The sequence below is a fragment of the Dermacentor silvarum genome, chromosome 3, assembly GCF_013339745.2.
Source record: "Dermacentor silvarum isolate Dsil-2018 chromosome 3, BIME_Dsil_1.4, whole genome shotgun sequence".
NCBI classification, from domain to species: domain Eukaryota; kingdom Metazoa; phylum Arthropoda; class Arachnida; order Ixodida; family Ixodidae; genus Dermacentor; species Dermacentor silvarum.
Window position 1 is genome coordinate 155,992,156 of NC_051156.1, and position 20,911 is coordinate 156,013,066.

General features: G+C 45.8%; 1 protein-coding gene across 1 annotated transcript in view; it reads left to right on the plus strand.

Annotated features, from left to right (window-relative positions):
* Positions 1-20,911, plus strand: part of LOC119444926 (uncharacterized) — a 281,467-nt gene that overhangs the window by 199,449 nt on the left and 61,107 nt on the right. The window contains exon 5 of the mRNA XM_049664800.1: positions 11,556-11,735. Within this exon, the coding sequence (XP_049520757.1) occupies positions 11,556-11,735 (180 nt within the window). The remainder of the gene's footprint in view (positions 1-11,555; positions 11,736-20,911) is intronic.

Genomic DNA, 20,911 nt, shown 5'->3' on the forward strand with positions numbered 1-20,911 from the left:
TGTCGGTCTCTCCCAGAAGCTTCTCTCGCACTGCACAGGGCCTTATGAAGTCCTACGTCAGGTTAACGACGTCAATTACGAGATGTCGCCGTTACAGTTTGATCCGTCATCAAGTCCGACGCCAGTTGACATCGTGCACGTTTCGCGGTTGAAGCCATACTTCGCTCGCAGTTCTTCGCCTCACATGCGCCGACACGGCGCTTCAGCACCCGGGGGTCATGTTACGGAAGGATAGGAGGAAAGAAAAGAAGAAGATCGAGAGACACTGCTGCTGCGTGTTGTTGCTGGTCAGCTATCTTGACCGTACTAACTCTACTTGTGTATATATTGTAAATACATCCAGTCTATACTCCTAACATCCCCGTAACAATATTGTGTCACACTGCCACATCTTGTCTCTGTTTTTGTAGCGGAAATATACAGGGCGTTTCAGTGGACACTTCTAAACTTTTTTGAAAGCTGCCTGTGGCAGATAGCACAATGCTAGTTCATGAGCTGGTCTGCTCAAAGAGGCGGACATTACTAGCACAAAAAATTGAAATGCATAGTAGACTAATTAACAAAAGTTCACTAATTACGTTTTAACTAATTACCTTATGGGCCATATTGCAATTTACAATTTCTAGCCGTTGAGTTCGCAAGGCGGATCCACTTGGAACGAATTCTCAGGGTGACCCCAGTTTAGGTATAATTCCCGAACTTCGCGGAGAAATGCTTCGGTGTTCCAGTTACTTTTGTGATTCAATGCATAAAACGACTTTGTTGTTAAGAAGGTAATCGGAAGGGGCGCATACACAAGCCTCAACTGTTCGTCTGATTGCAAAGGCCTCAGCTATCAATGAATACGATCAGCCGACGAGGTAAAGCTGGTGTAAGCGCCCCTTCCTTGACGCTCAGTGAGAAAGAGATAAGGCACATTGAGAGTGTATAACAAATCAGCGCTAGTGCTCTCAGTGGTTCTCAGTTTTCTTCTTTAGTTTGAGTCCCATGTCACTCTGTCTGATTAACCATATGGGAGAACGGTTTGCTGATCACGTGTCAGCTGTTTTCCCGCCCCGATCTTTAAGAGAATTGCTCCACCGCAAAAACCTTCAGCTGTCGGTCAGCGCCTGTGTTGCGTGCTACTTTTATTGCGATAGCAATTATATGGACACTCAAAAGCAGATTTCTGCCGTCGGCATCGCCGTCGCCGTGAGGTTCCGTATGACGTGAATGGAGATGAAATCGTCGCCGCGCGCCGAACGCTGTATGTGCGAGTGAAAGGGCACTCGGGACGCGCGCTTTCGGAACGCACGGCGGAGAACAAACGCGCGTTCTGCTCTGTGCTCCCTTAAGGGCTGCAGAAGTAGGCGTCTCTTTCCTCCTCTACAATCACCATATATGTAGAGCAAACGTGCCTTCTTCCGACGCACGAAAGGCCGTGGGTGCGAGGGGGAGGGAAGGGAGGCGACGTTTAGCTGCGGCACCAAGTGCCTATTTATATCAGAGGCTCCGGCAACAGTCACCAACGCCGCACGCATTTTGAGCGAACGCGGGCAAAACGCCGACGGCGTCGACAACAGTTCTGCGTGTTGCCGGTGCTGCTGCATGTCCAAGTTTATACAGCTGATAAAGCTGCTATCATTACTCCGTATAGCTCTCTTCAAATTTGCTATCGCAATTGATGCTTCACCTTTCAGGTGAAACTGCGACAACTTTTTTTTCTGTCTATGGTCGCTTTCGCGTTGTTCTTACCTTTTCAGATTGTACTGAAAGAAATGGCCTAGCTTTACCGACTTTTGTGAAATGTTATTGTTTTTGGCTTAATTATAAGCGTTGCAAATAATTATTGAATGATTATCTTTTTTTATAATATGATGCGGTATACGACGTTATGCGAGATTGGCTTTCTCGGCTTCGTGGTAAACTAAACTAGGAACCATTCAATGTTCTATAAAAATACGGGGCACGTTATGGGTAAGATGTAAGAGAAGTTAAAAATGTGTGGAATAATTGCAGCGTTTGCTATAAATTATGGATGCAAGAGCTCCAGAACGTTATACGTGTGTTTTAGGAAGGAAAACACGGGGAATGCGGGAGATGGAAATTCAAGACGATAAGCAACACGAGAACAAGATGAGAGCAGGAGCCAACGTTTCGACAAGTGAATTTGCCTTCTTCAAGGCGGCATATGTTCTCGTCACAGTATATACATGCATGTATACAGGGTGTTTCATTTTAGCTGCACCCAATTTTTAAACATTTCCTGTGGCAGATAGCACAGTTATAATCCTTGATCTAAACTAATCGATGAGGTGGCCATTACTTCCACGAGAAATCAAAACGTCTAATTGAGTAATTAACATAATTACGCTAGTCAACGTTTTAATTAATAATTTTACGGCACATCTTTCAATCTACGAATTATAGCCGCTGAGTTCGCAAGGCGTATCCACTTGGAACGAATTCTCAGGACTGAACCAGTTTCGAGATATTAATTTTTAAAGTGTCCGACGATATGTATGGGCGTTCCAGTTAACTTTTTGAGGAAAACGCTGTTTTATGCATTGAAGCACAAAGTTAACTGGAACGCCCATGCATTTCGTCGGACACTTTGGAAATTAATATCTCGAAACTGGTGCAGTCCTGAGAATTCGTTCCAAGTGGATACGCCTTGCGAACTCAGCGGCTATAATTAGTAGATTGAAAGATGTGCCGTAAAACAAATAAATGAAAAGTTAATTAGCGTAATTATGATAATTACTCAATTCGGCGTTTTTATTTCTCGTGGAAGTAATGGCCGCCTCATCGATTAGTTTAGATCAAAGATTACAATTGTGCTATCTGCCACAGGCAATTTTTAAAATTTTGATGCAGCTGGAATGAAACACCCTGTATAGGTAGGGCTCTTCTAAAGGGGAGAGAATGTAAGGTGGGTGGGCGAGGTAACGAGGGAGAGTGTGTTAGCGGCGAATGGGCAGAATTGAAAAGAAAGGTAATGAGCTACTGGTCGTCGGTAGAGGAATTTGGGGCAGCGCCATGTGTTAGGCGGTAGACGTGTCATTGTAGGTTCCTATTTTCGTGGAAGGGGCCTGGACGACGCGGAAAGGGGGGGATCTGCTGCGCTGGAGGTCAGTGAACTATCGTGCCTGAAAGAGTGAATAAAGCTAGCGGCAGAAAAATGGTGCTCGTGCGGAAAAAAAAGGGGAGGGGTAAATATATAAAAATAAAGAACAAAAGGAATGAGTGAGAGCAAAGGGAGGTTGGAATATTATTGATAATCGCATATCAAGAACAAATTAAAAAAAAAATAAGCAACTCAGTGGAAAATAACTAAGTGTTGTTGCCTATACTTTGAAGTTTAGCATAGCGTATAGATTGTAAAATTCCCTTTGAAACGTTCATGCCAATTGGTTGCAATGTCTTGAACTTATGGACCAGGTACGATTCTATATTTTTTGCCTCCCACAGACGGAAATTTAATTGTAGTATATTGAGTTTAAGTTCGTCAAAGTTATAACCTGGTTGGTTGAAATGCTCGGCGACGGCTGTGGGAAGCTTTTTAGCTGTGTCCGCGCGATGTCCGTTCAACCTGACTTTCATGGAATGTCCCGTTTCGCCGATATATTATTTCTTACAGAAGGAATACTCAAGCATATAAATTACATAGGAACTAGTGCAAGTAAAGCTCGTTTTCACTTCCTGTATAGCTATTTGCGGTGCTTTTAATTTTAAGGTCACTTGGAAGGTGCCTGCAGGTTTTTCATCAGGGGCGAGAACATGCTTTTATTACAGGAGAATGATGTTCTCTGACTTTTGCATGCACTAACATGTCTTTAAAGTTTCTGTAGCCGCGATAGGTAACCCTTGGTACATCCGGGAACGCTTTTCTGAGACGATCGTTGCTTGATAATATTGGCAGGTATTTTCGTAGGATATTCTTTATGTTGGGGAGGGCGTTAGAGTACATTTTTATAAAGGCTGGCGCTCGATCAGATTCAGGTTTAGGTTGTTTCTTAGCTAATGCCGACTGCCTCTCTAATCTTACCGCGACGTCATAGGCCCGTTCGAGAGGAATTTGTGGATAGTTTCGTTCCCCTGGCGCTACTTTAAGGTCATTTAGGTGGTGGTGGATATAATCGTTGTCTTCGCTACAGATTCTTCTTATTCGTTTCGCTCGTCCGACAAAAAATTCCTCGCATGCAGTGTCGCGGGTGATGACTGGCGTAGTCTAAATACTGCTGGCTATCCGTAGGCATCCGGTAAAGTGTTGTTCTCAGTTTTCCATTTTCTGTATAAACCTTCGTGTCCAGGAAGTTGATCTGACTAGGAGAGTGGTGACCAGTACACTTAATACTCGGTTGAAATGTCTAATTACGTCGGTTAGCGCGTTTGTGCCGTGTTCAAATATTATGAATATGTCTTCAATGTAACGCTAGGTAGGTAGTGGGGTATTAAAGGGTATGATTTTATCAGTTTTTTATCAAGCTGTACAATGATAATGTTGGCATATGTGGGAGCGAATGGTGTTGCCTTGCTTGTGCCGAAAGTTTGTAGATAGTGAATAGAATCGAATACGAAATAGTTGAGCGTGAGAACTAGCTCAAGAAGTGACAGGTAAACTTCAGGAGGTGCGCTTGAGGATTGACTGCGAGGGAACTCGACACGGCATCAATTCCTTCACTCATGGGTATGTTAGTGTAAAGAGCAGAAACAGCTAAAGTTACTGCAATAGGGCGGTCGGAGAGGATTTGGTTGGCGTTAATCGAGTCGCTAATTCGAAGGAAGTGGGGCTTAAGTTGAACGAACGATGGTAGGGTGGTTGGGATGTTTGGCCGATGTTGATTTAAGAATTTAGATGTGACTCGGTAGGTGTGTTGTTATGAAACACTATATATAGGCCTGCCTGGGATTTCTACTGTAAATATTTCTTCAACGGGAACCTTATGTAATTTATGAAGAAAGTGAAAGCGGCTTGCTTCGTTGTTATTGGACATCATGGAGCGATATTCAGACTGGGTGATTAGTTCCTGGGACAGAAGCTGCGCTATTGTACTTTGGACAAGATTGCTGCAAACCGAAGTTGGGTTAGAGTCGAGTTTTGTGTAATGGGCGTGGTTGCTCAGTTGTTTGAAGGCCTCATTTTTGTACTTTCCTATGGGCCAGATTACGATACTGCCGCCTTTGCCTGCTGGTTTTATTGCAATATCCTTTCTTTCCACGAGTTCTCCAAGAATTTTGTGTTCAGCGGGGGACAAACTTTTGCGCTTATGGCAATGCCGCGTTGACTCTCTAATTTCCTTAGAGATTAGTTTTATGTATAGATCAAGGTCTGGGCACTGTTTGGCTTCCAGTTTCCACGTGCTAGGTCGTCTCAGAGAGTCTTTATCCTGCTTATCGAAAAAGACTTCCTTGATGCGCATGCGCCTTGGAAACTCTGTTATATCTTTGTGGAGTTAATACTCATTTACTGCGTTCTTCGTGGGACAGAACGTTAGACCACGTTTAAGAGATCAACTTCATCGGAATTTAAACTCTGTGATGTGTATAATATGTTGATGCAGTGCTCTGGATGCTCGCTCGTAGCACTATCGGTGGAGCTATGTGTTGTGGAGCAGAGGTAGAATACCCGGCTTTAAATCTGAAGGTCGTAAGTTCGAATCCTACTCCAGTCCACCACATCTTTCAGGCATGGAGTGGTGCCCGACACCGGCAAGAAAAAATATATTGCCGAGAGCTAGTGGGGCTATACTAGTTCAGGTGCAACCAAACTAGGAAGGCCCACTAAGCTTCATCAAAGTCACTCCCTCACCAGGACAGGAATTGGCATCCCTGGTGCAGTATTCGGCCACTGCGTCCCTCATGACTCCGACAATTAAGCCATGGCCCTCAGTGCCCAGTGGCTGCGGAGCACTTGACCAAGGCGGCGGTCAGATATGCGACGCGGCAGAGCGTGCTGAGAATCTCTGGGTTCGGAGAGGCCGCCACTGGGAACTGAACTCGGCAACGTTCAACACTCGCACCCTATCAAGTCAGCCTAAATAAGCAGGGTTATTTGAAGAATTATCAGGTATTGCCTAGGGTATTATTGGCCTTAGTGAGGTTAGAACTGGTGCGGCTTCTACAGCACTAACGGCCACGTGCTCTGCTACAGAGGTCCTCCAGATAGGAGAGAATTCGGGGTAGGATTTCTAGTCCACAAGGACATAGCGGGCAACATTGATGAATTCTACAGCAATAATGAGAGGGTAGCAGTCCTCGTAATACCGACTCATAGGAGGTATAGAATGAAGGTAGTACAAGCCTACGACCCAACCTCCAGTCACGTTGATGAAGAAATATAACAATTTTATGAAGATATTTAATTAGCAATGAGGAAGGTGCAAACTCAGTATACTGTAGTAATGGGCGAATTCAATGCAAAAGTGGGGAAAAAGCAGGCTGGTGAGCAAGCAATTGGCAACTACGGCATCGATTCTAGGAACACTAGAGAAGAGATGTTGGTAAAATTCGCGGATAGGAATAAGCTCCGCATAATGAATATGTTCTTCAGGAAGCGCAGCAGCAGGAAGTGGACCTGGAAAAGCCCTAATGGAGAGACAAGGAATGAAATAGATTTCTTACTCTCCGCCGATCCCAGCATAGTACAGAATGCAGAAGTGTTAGGTAGGATAAAGTGCAGTGACCATAGGTTAGTGAGGTCTACGATTTCTCGCAATTTGAAGAGAGAAAGAATAAAATTTGTCAAGAGGAAACAGGCCAACCTAGAGGCAGTAAGGGTAAAAGCAGACCAATTCAGGCTGGTGCTCGCCAACAAATATGCAGCTTTAGAAAATTAAGATAAACACAACATACAAGGAATGAATGAAACCGTAACTAGGTTGATCTCAGAAGCAGCAATTGAAGTGGGAGGTAAGGCACCAAGGCAACCAGTAGGTAAGCTCTCCCAATAAACAAAGGACCTAATAAAGAAACGACAAAACACGAAAGTGTCCAACTCAAGAGATCAGATAGCATTCGCTGAACTGTCAAAACTGATCAACAAGAATAAAGTAAGGGAAATTCAAAATTATAACGTGGGAAAGATTGAGGAAGCCGTAAAATATGGATGCAGCATTAAATAAGTAAGACGAAAGCTTGGCATAGGACAAGGCAAGATGTATGCACTGAAAGATAAGCATGGTAATATCATCAGCAATTTCAATGACATAGTACAAGAAGCCGAAGAATTCTATACTGACCTGTACAGTGCCCAAAACAGCCAAGCTCCTTTCATTCGAAACAGTGATGAACCGGATACAGAGGCTCCTTCTATAACTAGCGATGAAGTTAGAAGGGCCTTGAAAGACATGACCAGGGGAAAAGCTGCTGGGGATGATGGCATAACAGTAGATTTAATCAAAGATGGAGGAAATATCGTGCTTGAAAAGCTTGCGGCCCTTTATACGCAATGCCTCACAACTTCAAGTGTACCAGAGAGCTTGAAGAACGCCGACGTTATACTAATCAATAAGGGAGACGTTAAAGAATTGAAGAATTATAGACCCATTAGCTTGCTTTCAGTATTGTATAAAATATTCACTAAGATAATTTCCAATAGAATCAGGTCAACACTTAACGTCAGCCAACCAAGAGAACAGGGTGGCTTCAGAAGGGATATTCTACGGTGGATCATATCCATGTCATCAATCAGGTGATCGAGAAATCTGCGGAGCACAATCAACCTCTCTATATGGCTTTCATAGATTGTGAAAAAGCATTTGATTCAGTAGAGATACCAGCAGTCATAGAGGCATTGCGAAATTAAGCAGTACAGGAAGCGTACGTGAATATCTTAGCAAATATCTACAAGGATTCCACAGCTACCTTGGTTCTCCACAAGAAAAGTAGAAAGTTGCCTATCAAGAAAGGGGTCAAGCAAGGAGACACAATCTCTCCAATGCTATTCACTGCATGCTTAGAAGAAGTATTCAAGCTCTTAGACTGGGAAGGCTTAGGAGTGAGGATCAACGGCGAATATCTCAGCAACCTTCGGTTTGCAGATGACATTGTCCTATTCAGCAAAAATGGAGATGAGTTAAAGCAAATGATTGAGGATCTTAATCGAGAAAGTGTAAGAACTGGGTTGAAGATGCATATGCAGAAGACAAAGATAATGTTCAATAGCCTGGCAAGGGAACAAGAATTCAGGATCGCCAGTCAGCCTCTAGAGTCTGTAAAGGAGTACGTTTATCTAGATGAATTACTCACAGGGGACCCTGATCATGAGGAAGATATTCAGAGAAGAATAAAATTGGGTTGGAGTGCATACGGCAGGCAGTACAAAATCCTCACTAAGAGCTTTCTGCTGTCGTTGAAAAGAAAAGTGTACAATCATTGCATTCTTCCAGTGCTAACATATGGGGCAGAAACTTGGAGGTTAACAAATAATCTCGAGAACAAGTTAAGGACCGCCCAAAGTGCAATGGAACAAAAAATCTTAGGACTAACGTTAAGAGAAAGGAAGAGAACGGTGTGGATCAGACAACAAACGGGGATAGCCGATATTCTAGTTGACATTAAGCGGAATAAATGAAGCTGGGCAGGCCATGTAATGCGTAGGATGGATAACCGATGGACAATTAGGGTTACAGAATGGATACCAAGAGAAGGGAAACGCAGTCGAGGTCGGCAGAAAACCAGATGGGGTGATGAAGTTAGGAATTTTGCAGGCGCAAGTTGGAATACGCTAGCGCAAGACAGGGGTAATTGGAGATCGCAGGGAGAGGCCTTCGTCCTGCAGTGGACATAAAATATAGGCTGATGATGATGATGATGATGATTATGTGTTGTAGGGGTCATAGTAGTTTCTTAGGTACATCGGCGCCTCGAATGCCTTTGTGTTGATATTTATCTAGTAGATTTTCATCCCTAACTAGCGAGGAAAACGTACTATATAAACACCACCACAAAGGTATTTGTGTTGGTATGACCCCTACAGCACATAGCTCCACCGATAGTGCTACGAGTGAGCATCCTTCCTGACATCAACTAATTTTAAGTTAGGGGTTAGGGTTAGGGAGTTAAGGGCTTAATTTCAAGCAATTCAAATTTCTAATACAATTGCTCAAGAAACAACTTGCCTGCAAACGAGGTTGTGATTCTTCAAAATCGCACAAGTCTGTTGTCGTTTGTTAACAGTAAAACTAAGCAGCTGTGAATAATATTTGTTCCATAAAATTTGAATAATAGTTGGAAGCTGTTATAATTGGAAATATATAGTTGCTGAAGCAGTGCCCCATAGTAATGAGAAATGTTTTATATAGCGCGTTTTTTTCTGTTTTTTTTTTCCTTACAACGAAGCTATCTACGGCTAGGATCCGGGATTTTATGGAGTTCGCGTGCAAAAACTTACCCCTAAAAAGTGAGAGGGAAAGCGCCAACAACAAAAACAAACGCATATCGCCAATCACATCGGAGCTCGGTTGAACGGCTACCTGTGTCTAAAACGATGCGTCTCTGTTAATGTATGACGTAGAGCGTAACGTAGTGTGCACCAGATAAGGGGTCCAAGGGGAAATGTTTGGCGCCCCTCAGCGCTACAGCGGGAACGCGCTCGTGCCACTGCTCACGCGTTCGTCGTCGTCTTTTTCCACAGCTGGCTCCGTTGCCGCTCATCATTCCAGCGTAGAATTTCACTTCTCTTGTGTCATCGTAATGGGGACGCCGCGTTTTCGGTGGTCTGAGCCATTGCTTAAGGAGGTATGTCCATCTTCCGTGACGGACAGATTTAATAACAGAGGTAACAAAATTGGAGGACGCGTAAGCTTCGCCTTTAAGATCGCTATCTGGCTCCGTTCGCATCACATTTTTCTTTATGAGTAGGCTTCACCGCAAGACGCAACGTGGGAAATCCAGCTTACAAAGACCAAGCTTACACTGATTCGCTTAAAATCGGCTTCACTTTTAAACACAAATGCATTGCTGGGAAGACGTTTTCACAGGAGCAATTTAAGCCGTCTTCTATCAAAATGTTTCCGCCAGATGCCGATGCTTAACGCCGACGCCGGACTGCCTGCGACACGGGGCCCTTAACGCTATTATGTTAATACGCGAATGTGTGTGCCAACTTATCGTCACAATGACCACCGATCAGGACAATAAATATGTTCGGACCTTTGTTAAAAATCCTGTGTCACCTCTGTGCCGTGCGCTAAGCAGCTTTCACAGAGTGGAATGGCTCATGAATTTTATTTTTTTTTCAAGCTGAAGAGCCATGCAAGGAAAGACTGTACGGGGTCATCATTTTTACTTTTTCTGAATTTGCGAAACTCACCTGGGCAGGATAGCATAATTCTTTACCCTGCGCTGAATTATTCGAAGAGGCGGATATTACTGGCTCAATAAATCGAAACTCCTTTCCACATATTTACCAAAAATTTGAAAACTAACTTTTTAAGTAATTAGTTTACGGCAGATATTGCAATTGACGAATTGTAACCGGTGAGTATGCAACGCGTATCCACTTGAAATCAATTTCCACGATGGCCTCAGTTTCAAGAAAATGTTTCCCAAAGTGTGAGATGAAATGCGTAGGTGTTGCCGTTTCTTTTTGTGCTTCACTCGCCGTGGTTGCTTAGTGGCTCTGGTGTTGGGCTGCTAAGCACGAGGTCGCGGGATCGAATCCCGGCCACGGCGGCCGCATTTCGATGGGGGCGAAATGCGAAAACACCAGTGTACTTAGATTTAGGTGCACGTTAAAGAACCCTAGGTGGTCCAAAATATTCCGGAGTCCCCCACTATGGCGTGCCTTACAATCAGATCATGGTTTTGGCACGTGAAACCCTATAATTAAATTTTTGGGTGCTTCAATACAAGAACATCCTTTAGGAAAATAGCAGCACTGGGTAGACAAGGATAGAAAGATGAACACGACACTGGCGATGCTATTTTCCTACACATGAATTCCCACCAACTCGCCCAAGCTTCTCTTCTAGTGCATAAACAAAAGTCAATTGACCAACCGTAAATATCTGCGAGTTTGATGCCGCACATCCCCATAATGGTATCATTTCTGGAAATTAATTTCAAGTGAATACACTTGTGAACTCACCGGCTACAGTCCGTAAATTACAATACGTGCCGTAAATTAAGACGTTAATTAGTGATTGTTTTAATTATTTGAATGTGTTTTCATTGCTCGTGCACGTAATTTCCGTCACTTGGAAAAATTCAGCTATAAAGGACTAGAAATGTGTTATCTACAACAGCCGCTTTTAAAAATTCTGGAGAACCTAAAATGTATGACCCCGTATTCGTGAAGAAGTTCCGATTGAATATTTCTAGTGTTGCGCACAAATTGCAGCATGAGAAATGACAAGGAAATTCACAAGATTTAAAATTACCGATGCCTAATTGAATAACTTGAACAACAGAAACTCTCTGGCAGCAGCTGCAGATCCACTAGGAGCAACATGTACTTGGTCTTAATTCCGCAAAATGCTGCAAATTTGTGCTGTTTGGGATACAGTGCGTAAGGAATATACGCGCGTCGAAGGGAGACAGGAATGGAGGGTGGCTCTAACTTCTGGTTGCAGACCAAGGAGCTCACAGAGTGGATGACTTCGCTCGGCCTGGATCTGAGAAACCTGACGTCTTCTGAACCGTTTGACCCGGTGGACATGGTGGTGCGCTGCTCTCTCGACTTCGGCATCCCAGTCCTGCTTTCCTTCACTTTTGAGAACGTGACCTTCGTCAACAAGAAGCGTTTAATGATAGTGAGTATCTATTTCTTGCCGTTATATTGTACTTATGTGTCAGGAGTACGTATCTTTACATCAGTGAAGCAAAGACTCACAGGAGCAGGCACAGAAATAGTGCGAAGAATAGAAGCACGTAGGGAAAATATAACAGGTTTTTATATTGACGTTCCGGCCGGGGTCCGGCCTTTATCGGGAGTGCGATTGCAAGTACACAGAGCTCAATATATACATTTTCTCAGTAAGAGTGAAAGAATTGAAAAAAAAAAGTTTCAAATATATATATATATATATATATATATAAAGGAATACAACGAAAAAGTCGCAGTTTTGTCCGAAAGGCGAAGCATCAATTGCGATAGCAAATTAGAGAGTATATGGATAGTAGTTTTATCGGCTGCATAAATTTGGACACAATCGCTTACTAAGTGAATTACCAACCGTGGTGTCAGCGCGCACAAGCAAACATGAATAGTTCACACTCGATTACCGCAGACAACCACTGTCCAAACGCTGGCGTGAACAAGCGCGGCCGCCGCAACGAGCGAAGGTTTCGTGCGGTCTATCGCTTCAACGGAAACTGAGCGGCGAAAGCACAGCGGATACAAAGGTCAGAGCCGTCTAGAGATCGCTTTCACGATTCGGCGCGCGCGACAGCCCGCACCGGCGCAAAGTACGCAGTTAGAAGAGTAGAAGTCGCCACCCCCTCCCTTCCACGCTGCCTTCTCCCTTTCCTCTTTTCCCGTGGGAGATAGCATTCCCCTTGCGCCGGGTTGCAAGATATGCATTTGGTGCTGCCGCACAGCATCACCCCCCCCCTTCTCCCTCTCTCCCATACCCCCATGGCCTTTCGCGCGACGGAGGAAGTCGTGTTTGCTCTCCTCCGTGCGTTCGCTCTCCGTGAAAGCGCGCGTCCCCCGTCCGCCCTTGGACTTTATACGGAAGCTCACGGCGGCGAAGGCGACGCCGACGGCAGAAATCAGTTTGAAGTGTCCATATCATTGCTATCACAATAAAACCAGAACAGAAACTTGCGCGTAGAAAGAGTGGCATTAAGCCACATCTAATGCTTGTTACATTAGATGTGGTTTCACTATATACAAACATCCCCCATAGTGATGGCATATGACATATGACAGATCCTCTGATGATAAAAAAAGTGTTGGTAAATCAATTTTACAGCTCAAATAATTTGAATCTGACGGTTCGCATTACCTTCAATGAAGCGACACATAAATGGGCACTCGCACTAGGCGTAATTCTGCTAGCATTTTTATGTCTGTTCTGGAGAATGACTTTCTTGGCAAGCGCGAACTAAAACTTCCTTATTATAAGCGGTTTATAGACGACGTTTTTCTGATCAGGCCTCATGGTGAAAATGAACTGTTATGATTTATAGCAGATTTTAATTACGCCCACCCATCTATTTCTTTTTCGCGTGAGTGCTCTTGTTCTACGATTAACTTTCTGGACGTTACAGTTTTCTTATCTAGCAAAAACTTAACCACTATACTATACAGAAAACCAACTGACATGCATCGTTATCGTCACTTTAAAAGTGCTCACGTAAAATGCTGGAAAATCAGCATACCATATATTGAGGCGCTCCGCTTTAAGAAGCTTTGCTCGGAACCGACTTTTATGAAAACTGTGAATAACTTCGCGAAGCTTTAATCCAGCAGGAATACCCAGGTCATATTGTAGGTGATGCCGTTTAAAGGGCCGATGCACTGAATCGGAAGGATTTGTTCTGCGCAAAAAATTACTCCATCTCCCGCTAAAGGGAACCATGTGTGGATGCGAAGCAGCGGGGAGATGGTTAGCTTGAGCGGGAGATGGTTTTGCGGCAGCGGCCCAAACGCTTATCGCGGCGCTGCACAGGAGAATGAGGAGCGCGCGCTCCGTCATTTTCATACCGCGGAACTACCGTGGCGCCCCCAGCGGAGTATGCAGCTGTCGCACCACCTGTCGTGCGCGCCGCTGTGGATTCCTAGACGAGAGAAAGGGGGGAGCGTAGGAGAGGAAAGAGAGGGGGAGGGGACGCGCATGCGCTGTGGGGGTGTGGGACGCGGGCGCCGCTCCGTAGCGGATTCCTAGAGGAGCGAAAAGGGGGAGCGTAGGAGAGGTAGAGGGGGAGGGGACGCGCATGCGCTGTGGGGGTGTGGTACGCGGGCGCCGCTCCGTAGAGGGTTCCTAGAGGAGAGAAAGGGGGAAGCGTAGGAGAGGGGAGAGAGGGGGCGGGGACGCGCATGCGCTGTGGGGGTGTCGGGCGCCACGGGAGGGACGGACAAAGCCCCCGCCATAAGATGCTTCGCATGTAAAAAGCAATCGTCTATTCAGACTCAGCAATCGTCTATTCAGACACAAAGTACCCTTGTTCTAACCGACTCAGTATCGGTTCCAAATGTTTCGCCAATCCTTAAAGATCATTTCAATATACTAGCACAGAGTGATCGCTTTAAAGTTGCCTTTTCAGAACCACCTCGGATAGTCTTCAGACGGCCTCGTAATCTGCATGACATCTTAACGTTATCTAAAACAAGGATTCCTGAGACTGCGGGTTGCCGACCTTGAAAGAAAACACAGTGCAAGGTTTGTGCACATATGACGACATCATGTATTGCCAAAAGCACTGCCTCCAATTTCCACATGAAAGTTAAAGGTTATTTTACGTGCGAGACTAACAACTATATCTATTTGATCGAATGTTCTGTTTGCAAATAGCAGTACGTTGGACAAACTGAAACGCCGTTCAGATACCGCTTTTAACAACCATAAATGTCACGCTATTACTGTCCCTCATCTTCCGCTATCAAAACACGTGCGCATTCTGGGCCACTTATTTCACAGAATCACCGCAATAATCCTTTAATCTGGTTTTCATTCCCACCATGAAATAGAGCTTCGAGAATCCTTTCTAATTAATAAATTTAAAGTGGCAACTTGTGGAATCAATGAAAGTGCTGGTAAACTTTCCGTTTTACCCGTTTAGTGTGCTTACTCCTCGCAAGTTTCGTGGCCCCTTATTATGCTTGCACATAAACATTTATCCCGATCACTTTGGTTTGTTTGATCCCCGCAGGGGCGTCTGCGCAAGCAGGCGTTTGGTGAGTTGCGCCACCACGTACCTGAGCACACGGGGGTTGGACCCTCCCACGCGAAGCCGTGCGTGGCTTAGCCGTGTCTGGGGAAAGGGGGATCCTGGAGGTTGAGCTAATGTCGGGTGTTTGGACCTTTAAGGCCCCCCGGCGGAGGCAACACACCTCTTTGGCCTCTGCTTCACATAGACGGCACCCCCGGACTGACCCACCCGGGGGAAATCGGCGGTCGCCTTTTCCTGTCCCCCTCTCCGATCTTTTTCTTCTCTATTTTTCTGTCCTCACTGTCCTGTCACCTCTTCTCTTCTGTTACTTCCACACTTTTCATAGGCGGCTTGGGTTAACCTTGTGTAGGTGCCCTCTCTTGGGTTTTTATATAAGGTTATAGTGGCAATGTACGGCTGGCGCCTGCACCCTTACACGTTAAGTGCTGCAGCGTCCCCTTGTTGGACTCCGTGGTGGGTGGCTGCCATTGCTGCCGAACAACACTAAACTGTTATGGGAACGCCCGCTTTTCCTCGACTTCTTGATCGTCTCCCTCACAAGAGGGGACGCACCGATGAGATATTGAACCTGTTCACGCGACCTAAAGACATTTTCCCGCTATTTCAAGTAGTGCATAGTGAAAGAACAGAAAAACTAGCCAGAACAATATCCCCATTTGTAGTTGCAAAGAGCTTGACCAACACGCTAGGCCCTGGCTACAAGGCTACCAAAATGCCAAGTGGGGACCTTCTTCTTGAACTACGTGACAAAGAACAATACAATAGACTCAGCAAACTTGTTACTTTTGGTGATGTCCCAGTTACCGTTTCACCGCATCGGTCCATGAACACAGTACGGGGGGTAGTATCAGAAGCAGACCTCATTGACCTATCTGAAACTGAACTGTTGGAAGGATGGAAGGAGCAAAACGTCACGAATGTGCAGCGCATTGTTATGAGACGGGACAACAAAGAAATCCCCACGAAACATCTGATACTTACATTTGAATTGAGCGAATTGCCACAAACCATTGAAACAGGCTACACAAAGATAGCCATAAGACCATACATACCAAATCCTAGGCGATGCTACCAATGTCAAAGATTCGGCCATGGCTCGCAGAGCTGCCGTGGCCGACTCACCTGTGCTAAGTGTGGAGTACAAGGTCATGCCTCAGACAATTGCGAGGCCACACCTCACTGCGTTAATTGCGATGGTGAGCATTCGGCGTACTCCCGGTCTTGTCCAAGTTGGAAAAAAGAGAAGTAAATTATAACACTGAAAGTCCATGAAAACATATCGTTCAGGGAAGCACGCAAAAGGTGCTCGCCATTCCACACGACTACTTACGCTGATGCGGCGCGTCAAGGGGCAGCGTCGCAGCGGCTACTGCCACCTGCACAGGCCGCACGCAGCGAGCTGTCGCTTGTGGCTCCTGCCCCCAGGGTGGAAGGCGCTAAGCCTACTCCACCCAACCAGCAAACAGGCCCGGTTACCCTAGGGTTGCCGGCACAACAACAGTCCTCGGTGGCAGCCTGCGCTACGCGTAGCGAACTCGCAGGCCCGCCAGCAGCTCCCACGGTGGGTGCAGTCAAGGCTGCCTCACCCTCACCGGCCCCTGCTGGCGCTAGCAACAGCCGGCGCAGCTCAGGCACAAAGGCAGCCCCATCGACCTCAGGGCTGGTGGGCGCGAATGCCTCGTCCTTCGCGGGGAGACTTTCCCGCGAAACTTCTCGCTCGCAAGAGCGCGTGTCCGGCGCTTCACAAGAGGCAATGGACACCACACCCATCCCGACGGCGCACCAAGCGCCAAAGGAGCGGCGAGGTTCCCTCGACTGCTTCAGAAAGGACAAATCCCGCGTTACAGGGCCTGGAAAGGGCTCTGTAATCTAAGGCAACACTTCCATTTTTTTAGTACACACAGCACCTATTTAATTGCAGTATGGATACACAAATCATACAATGGAACGTCAGAGGCCTCTTTAGGAACCTCGATGATGTGCAAGAACTTCTCCACGAACACAACCCAAAAGTGCTGTGTGTACAGGAAACTCACTTAAAATCGACACATACAAACTTTCTCCGACAGTATGTTACGTTTCGTAAAGATCGTGATGATGCCCTCGCATCATCAGGCGGTGTTGCCATCGTAATCCACAAAAGCATAGCATGTCAACGTTTGCGGCTACAAACGCCCCTCGAAGCAGTGGCAGTTCAACTTGTTCTCTTAAACAGACTCATCACCATTTGCTCGCTTTACATACCCCCACATTACCAACTAAACAAACATGAATTTCAGTCATTTATAGACGAATTGCCAGAACCTTATCTTGTTCTTGGCGATTTCAATGCGCACAGCGGTCTGTGGGGCGACTCTCGCATTGATGCACGAGGCCGTCTAATTGAGGTCTTTCTTTTCTCATCCGGTGCATGTCTGCTAAATAAAAAAGAAGCCACATATTATTGTCTCGGAAATAAAACCTTTTCCTCCATAGATCTGAGCATAGCTTCTCCATCCATACTACCTGAACTTGAATGGGAAGTTATAAAAAGCCCTTATGGGAGCGACCATTTCCCAATACTGCTGAGAACACCAAAACAATACAAATCTCCACCACACGCCGCCCAGTGGAAGGTCGATGCAGCGGACTGGAAGAAATTCCAAACACTTACCAGTACGCTCTCGTGGGCTGACATTTCATTGTTCGGAATTGACGGTGCCGTCGAATATTTTACTAATTTCGTAGTTGATGCAGCTCTTAAGTGTATTCCCCAAACAAGTGGACTTTCTAGCAAACGCCGTGTTCCGTGGTGGAATGAACAATGCCGGAACGCACGTAGGCAGCAGAACAAAGCATGGAGGCAGCTTCGCGATTCTCCTACTGCTGAAAACCTCGTCAATTTCAAGAAAATCAAATCCCAAGGTAGGAGAACGCGCAGACAAGCCAGGAGAGACAGCTGGCAAACATTCTTATCAAGCATAAATTCATACACGGATGAGGCCAAGGTTTGGAACAGGGTCAATAGAGTAAGAGGACGACAAACACATCCGCCTCCCCTGGTACATACGCAGGGAGATAGCCTGGAGGACCAAGCGAACCATTTGGGCGCACATTTTGAACATGTGTCCAGTTCATCACACTATTCTCCAGCATTTACAAAATACAAAGCAGCAATAGAAAAACAAACACTAGACCAAAAGAGCACTGGGAACGAGCCATATAACCTACCTTTCTCCCTAGCAGAGCTGCAAGCATCACTCACCTGTTGCAACCAATCTGCCCCAGGCTCTGACCGCATACTCTACGAAATGTTGAAAAACCTGTCCTCTGAAACAAAGAAAACCCTTCTCTGCCTGTACAACTCTAAATGGACCTCCGGAGAGATCCCCTCTGCCTGGAAAGAGGCCATAGTAATCCCTATCCTGAAGCAGGGCAAGGATCCATCGTCCGTATCGAGTTATCGGCCCATAGCTCTAACAAGCTGCATCTGCAAAGTCTTTGAGAAGATGATAAACCGCTGTCTGATACATTTCCTAGAATCAAAGAAGCTGCTTGACCCATACCAGTGTGGATTCCGCGACGGCCGATCCACCACTGACCATCTGATACGCCTAGAGGCTCAGATTCGCGAGGCTTTTGTCCACAAGCAATTCTTCCTGTCTGTTTTCCTTGATATGGAAAAAACATATGACACCACGTGGCGATTCGGAATACTAAGAGACCTCGCACACTTTGGAATACGTGGCATTATGCTGAATATCATTGAAAGTTATCTGTCCAACCGCAGATTCCGTGTTCGTGTGGGTAATGCCCTATCAAGACCATATGTGCAGGAAACTGGAGTAACACAGGGTGGTGTGCTCAGTTGCACCCTTTTTATCATAACAATGAAATCTCTGCGTCTGTACATCCCACGCAACATATTTTATTCAGTATATGTCGACGATGTACAGATAGGCTTCACGTCATGTAACCTTGCAATCTGTGAGCGGCAGGTTCAGCTTGGACTGAACAAACTGTCTAAGTGGGCAGACGAGAATGGTTTTCGGCTTAACCCACAAAAGTCCACATGCGTCCTCTTCTCCGGAAAGAGAGGTCTGCACCCTGATCCCAACATCGAGATACAGGGTGAGGGTCTACCTGTAAAAACTGAACACAAATTCCTATGCCTAATTCTGGACGCGAAGTTAACGTTTATCCCACATCTCAAGTATTTAAGAAACAAGTGCCTGAAGACAATGAGCATCTTGAAAGTGTTGTCTCGCACTACGTGGGGTAGTGACACAAGATGTCTATTGAATCTATATAAAAGCCTCATTCGATCACGTATAGACTACGGTTCCATTATATATCACTCCGCGACGCCGAGCGCCTTGAAGATGTTAGACCCTGTCCACCATCTGGGTATCCGCCTCTCTACGGGTGCGTTCAGAACAAGCCCCGTAGAAAGCGTTTATGCCGAATCAAATGAATGGTCGCTACATCTACAGAGAACTTACTTATCCTTTGTATATTTCCTAAAAGTGAACTCAAACAATACACACCCTGCCTACACAACTATAAACGATCTGTCCAGTGCCCAAACCTTTCTGAACCGCCCTTCCGTGAGAAAGCCCTACGCACTGCGAGTAAGAAGTCTTGCCGAAGAAATGGATGTGTCGCTCCATGAGCACGATGTCATGCCCCCTTCTGTAGAGCTGCCGCCATGGCAGTGGCAGCTGATTGACTGTGATCTGTCCTTCATTGAGGTCACAAAGCATGCGCCGGTCGCACATATCCGTATGCACTTCCTCGAATTGCAGCACACATACTCTTGTCCAGAATATTTTACTGGCGCTTCAAAGTCACACGCTGGCGTGTCTTACGCGGCAGTCGGTCCGTCCTTTTCTTCTGCGGGAGTTCTACACCCAAACACAACCATCTTTACAGCGGAGGCCTACGCCATCCTGGTGGCGGTTAAACACATCAAACAGCTAGACATACGCAAGGCAGTCATTTACACTGACTCTTTGAGCGTGTTGAAATGTTTAAACACTTCAAGTAGGCACAGAAACCCCGTAATTATAACTCTTTATTCCACCATTTGCACCGCGTATACATCCAAGCAGCAAATTGTGCTCTGCTGGGTGCCAGGGCACCGCGAGATCGAAGGGAATGAGTTGGCCGACAAGCTTGCCACATCAGTTCATACAGACGCTGCCACTTCACCCATAGCCGTCCCTGTAATGGACCTAAAACCCTTTATTAAGAAAAAGGTCAGGGCCTACGGCAACGTCTGTAGGACAGAGAAACGGGCAACAAATTACACACTATCAAGCCTCATCTCGCTCATTGGTCACCAGAATCAAAGACACGCCGCACACAGGTTACACTTTGCAGACTCAGGACAGGACACACATACAGTACACACGCATACTTATTGTCCGGTGGCGATCCCCCTGTCTGTGATGAATGTGGCGAGCCACTCAGTGTACTTCATGTCCTTTTGCAGTGCCCTGAACTGGAGCCTCAGAGGAAAAGACATTTTCCATTACCATCACGGCAAAATCTCCCATTACATCCTTGTGTGTTTTTGGGCAACGAACCTATTTTTAAATACCAATCCATCATCGCGTTTTTAAAAGATATACAGAACTTTCGTGTTATATACCCAGGTGACTTGTAGCACGGCCTCTCTGGAGAGGCCGCTGCTGCGGTATTTTATTAAAGAAAGCACGTGCCTCGTAGTCTTTGGCCAAAGGCCTTCGGTAGGAGTCGTGCTACTCTATATGTTTAGTTTTAGCACCATGCCCACTTCTCATCTATTCCCCACTCACAGGTCATTCCACACGTCACTGCCATAATTATATTCTATATATGTTTTACGCTTCTATACAGCGATTTGTTCTTAGGCCCCTTTACAGCCACATCGCATCCTATCATCGGAGCTCACTGATCATGGCAAACATATCTTTCATTGTCTTGGCGCTCTTTGGCCACCTTTGGCCCTTGCGCCACGAAACACCAAATATCATCATCATCATCATTGGTTTGTTTGATGTCAAAATGTGTGCACGTGGATTTCTAGCTGTCATTCTTCACTACTTTTCGCGTTTTATTTTAGTGCCAT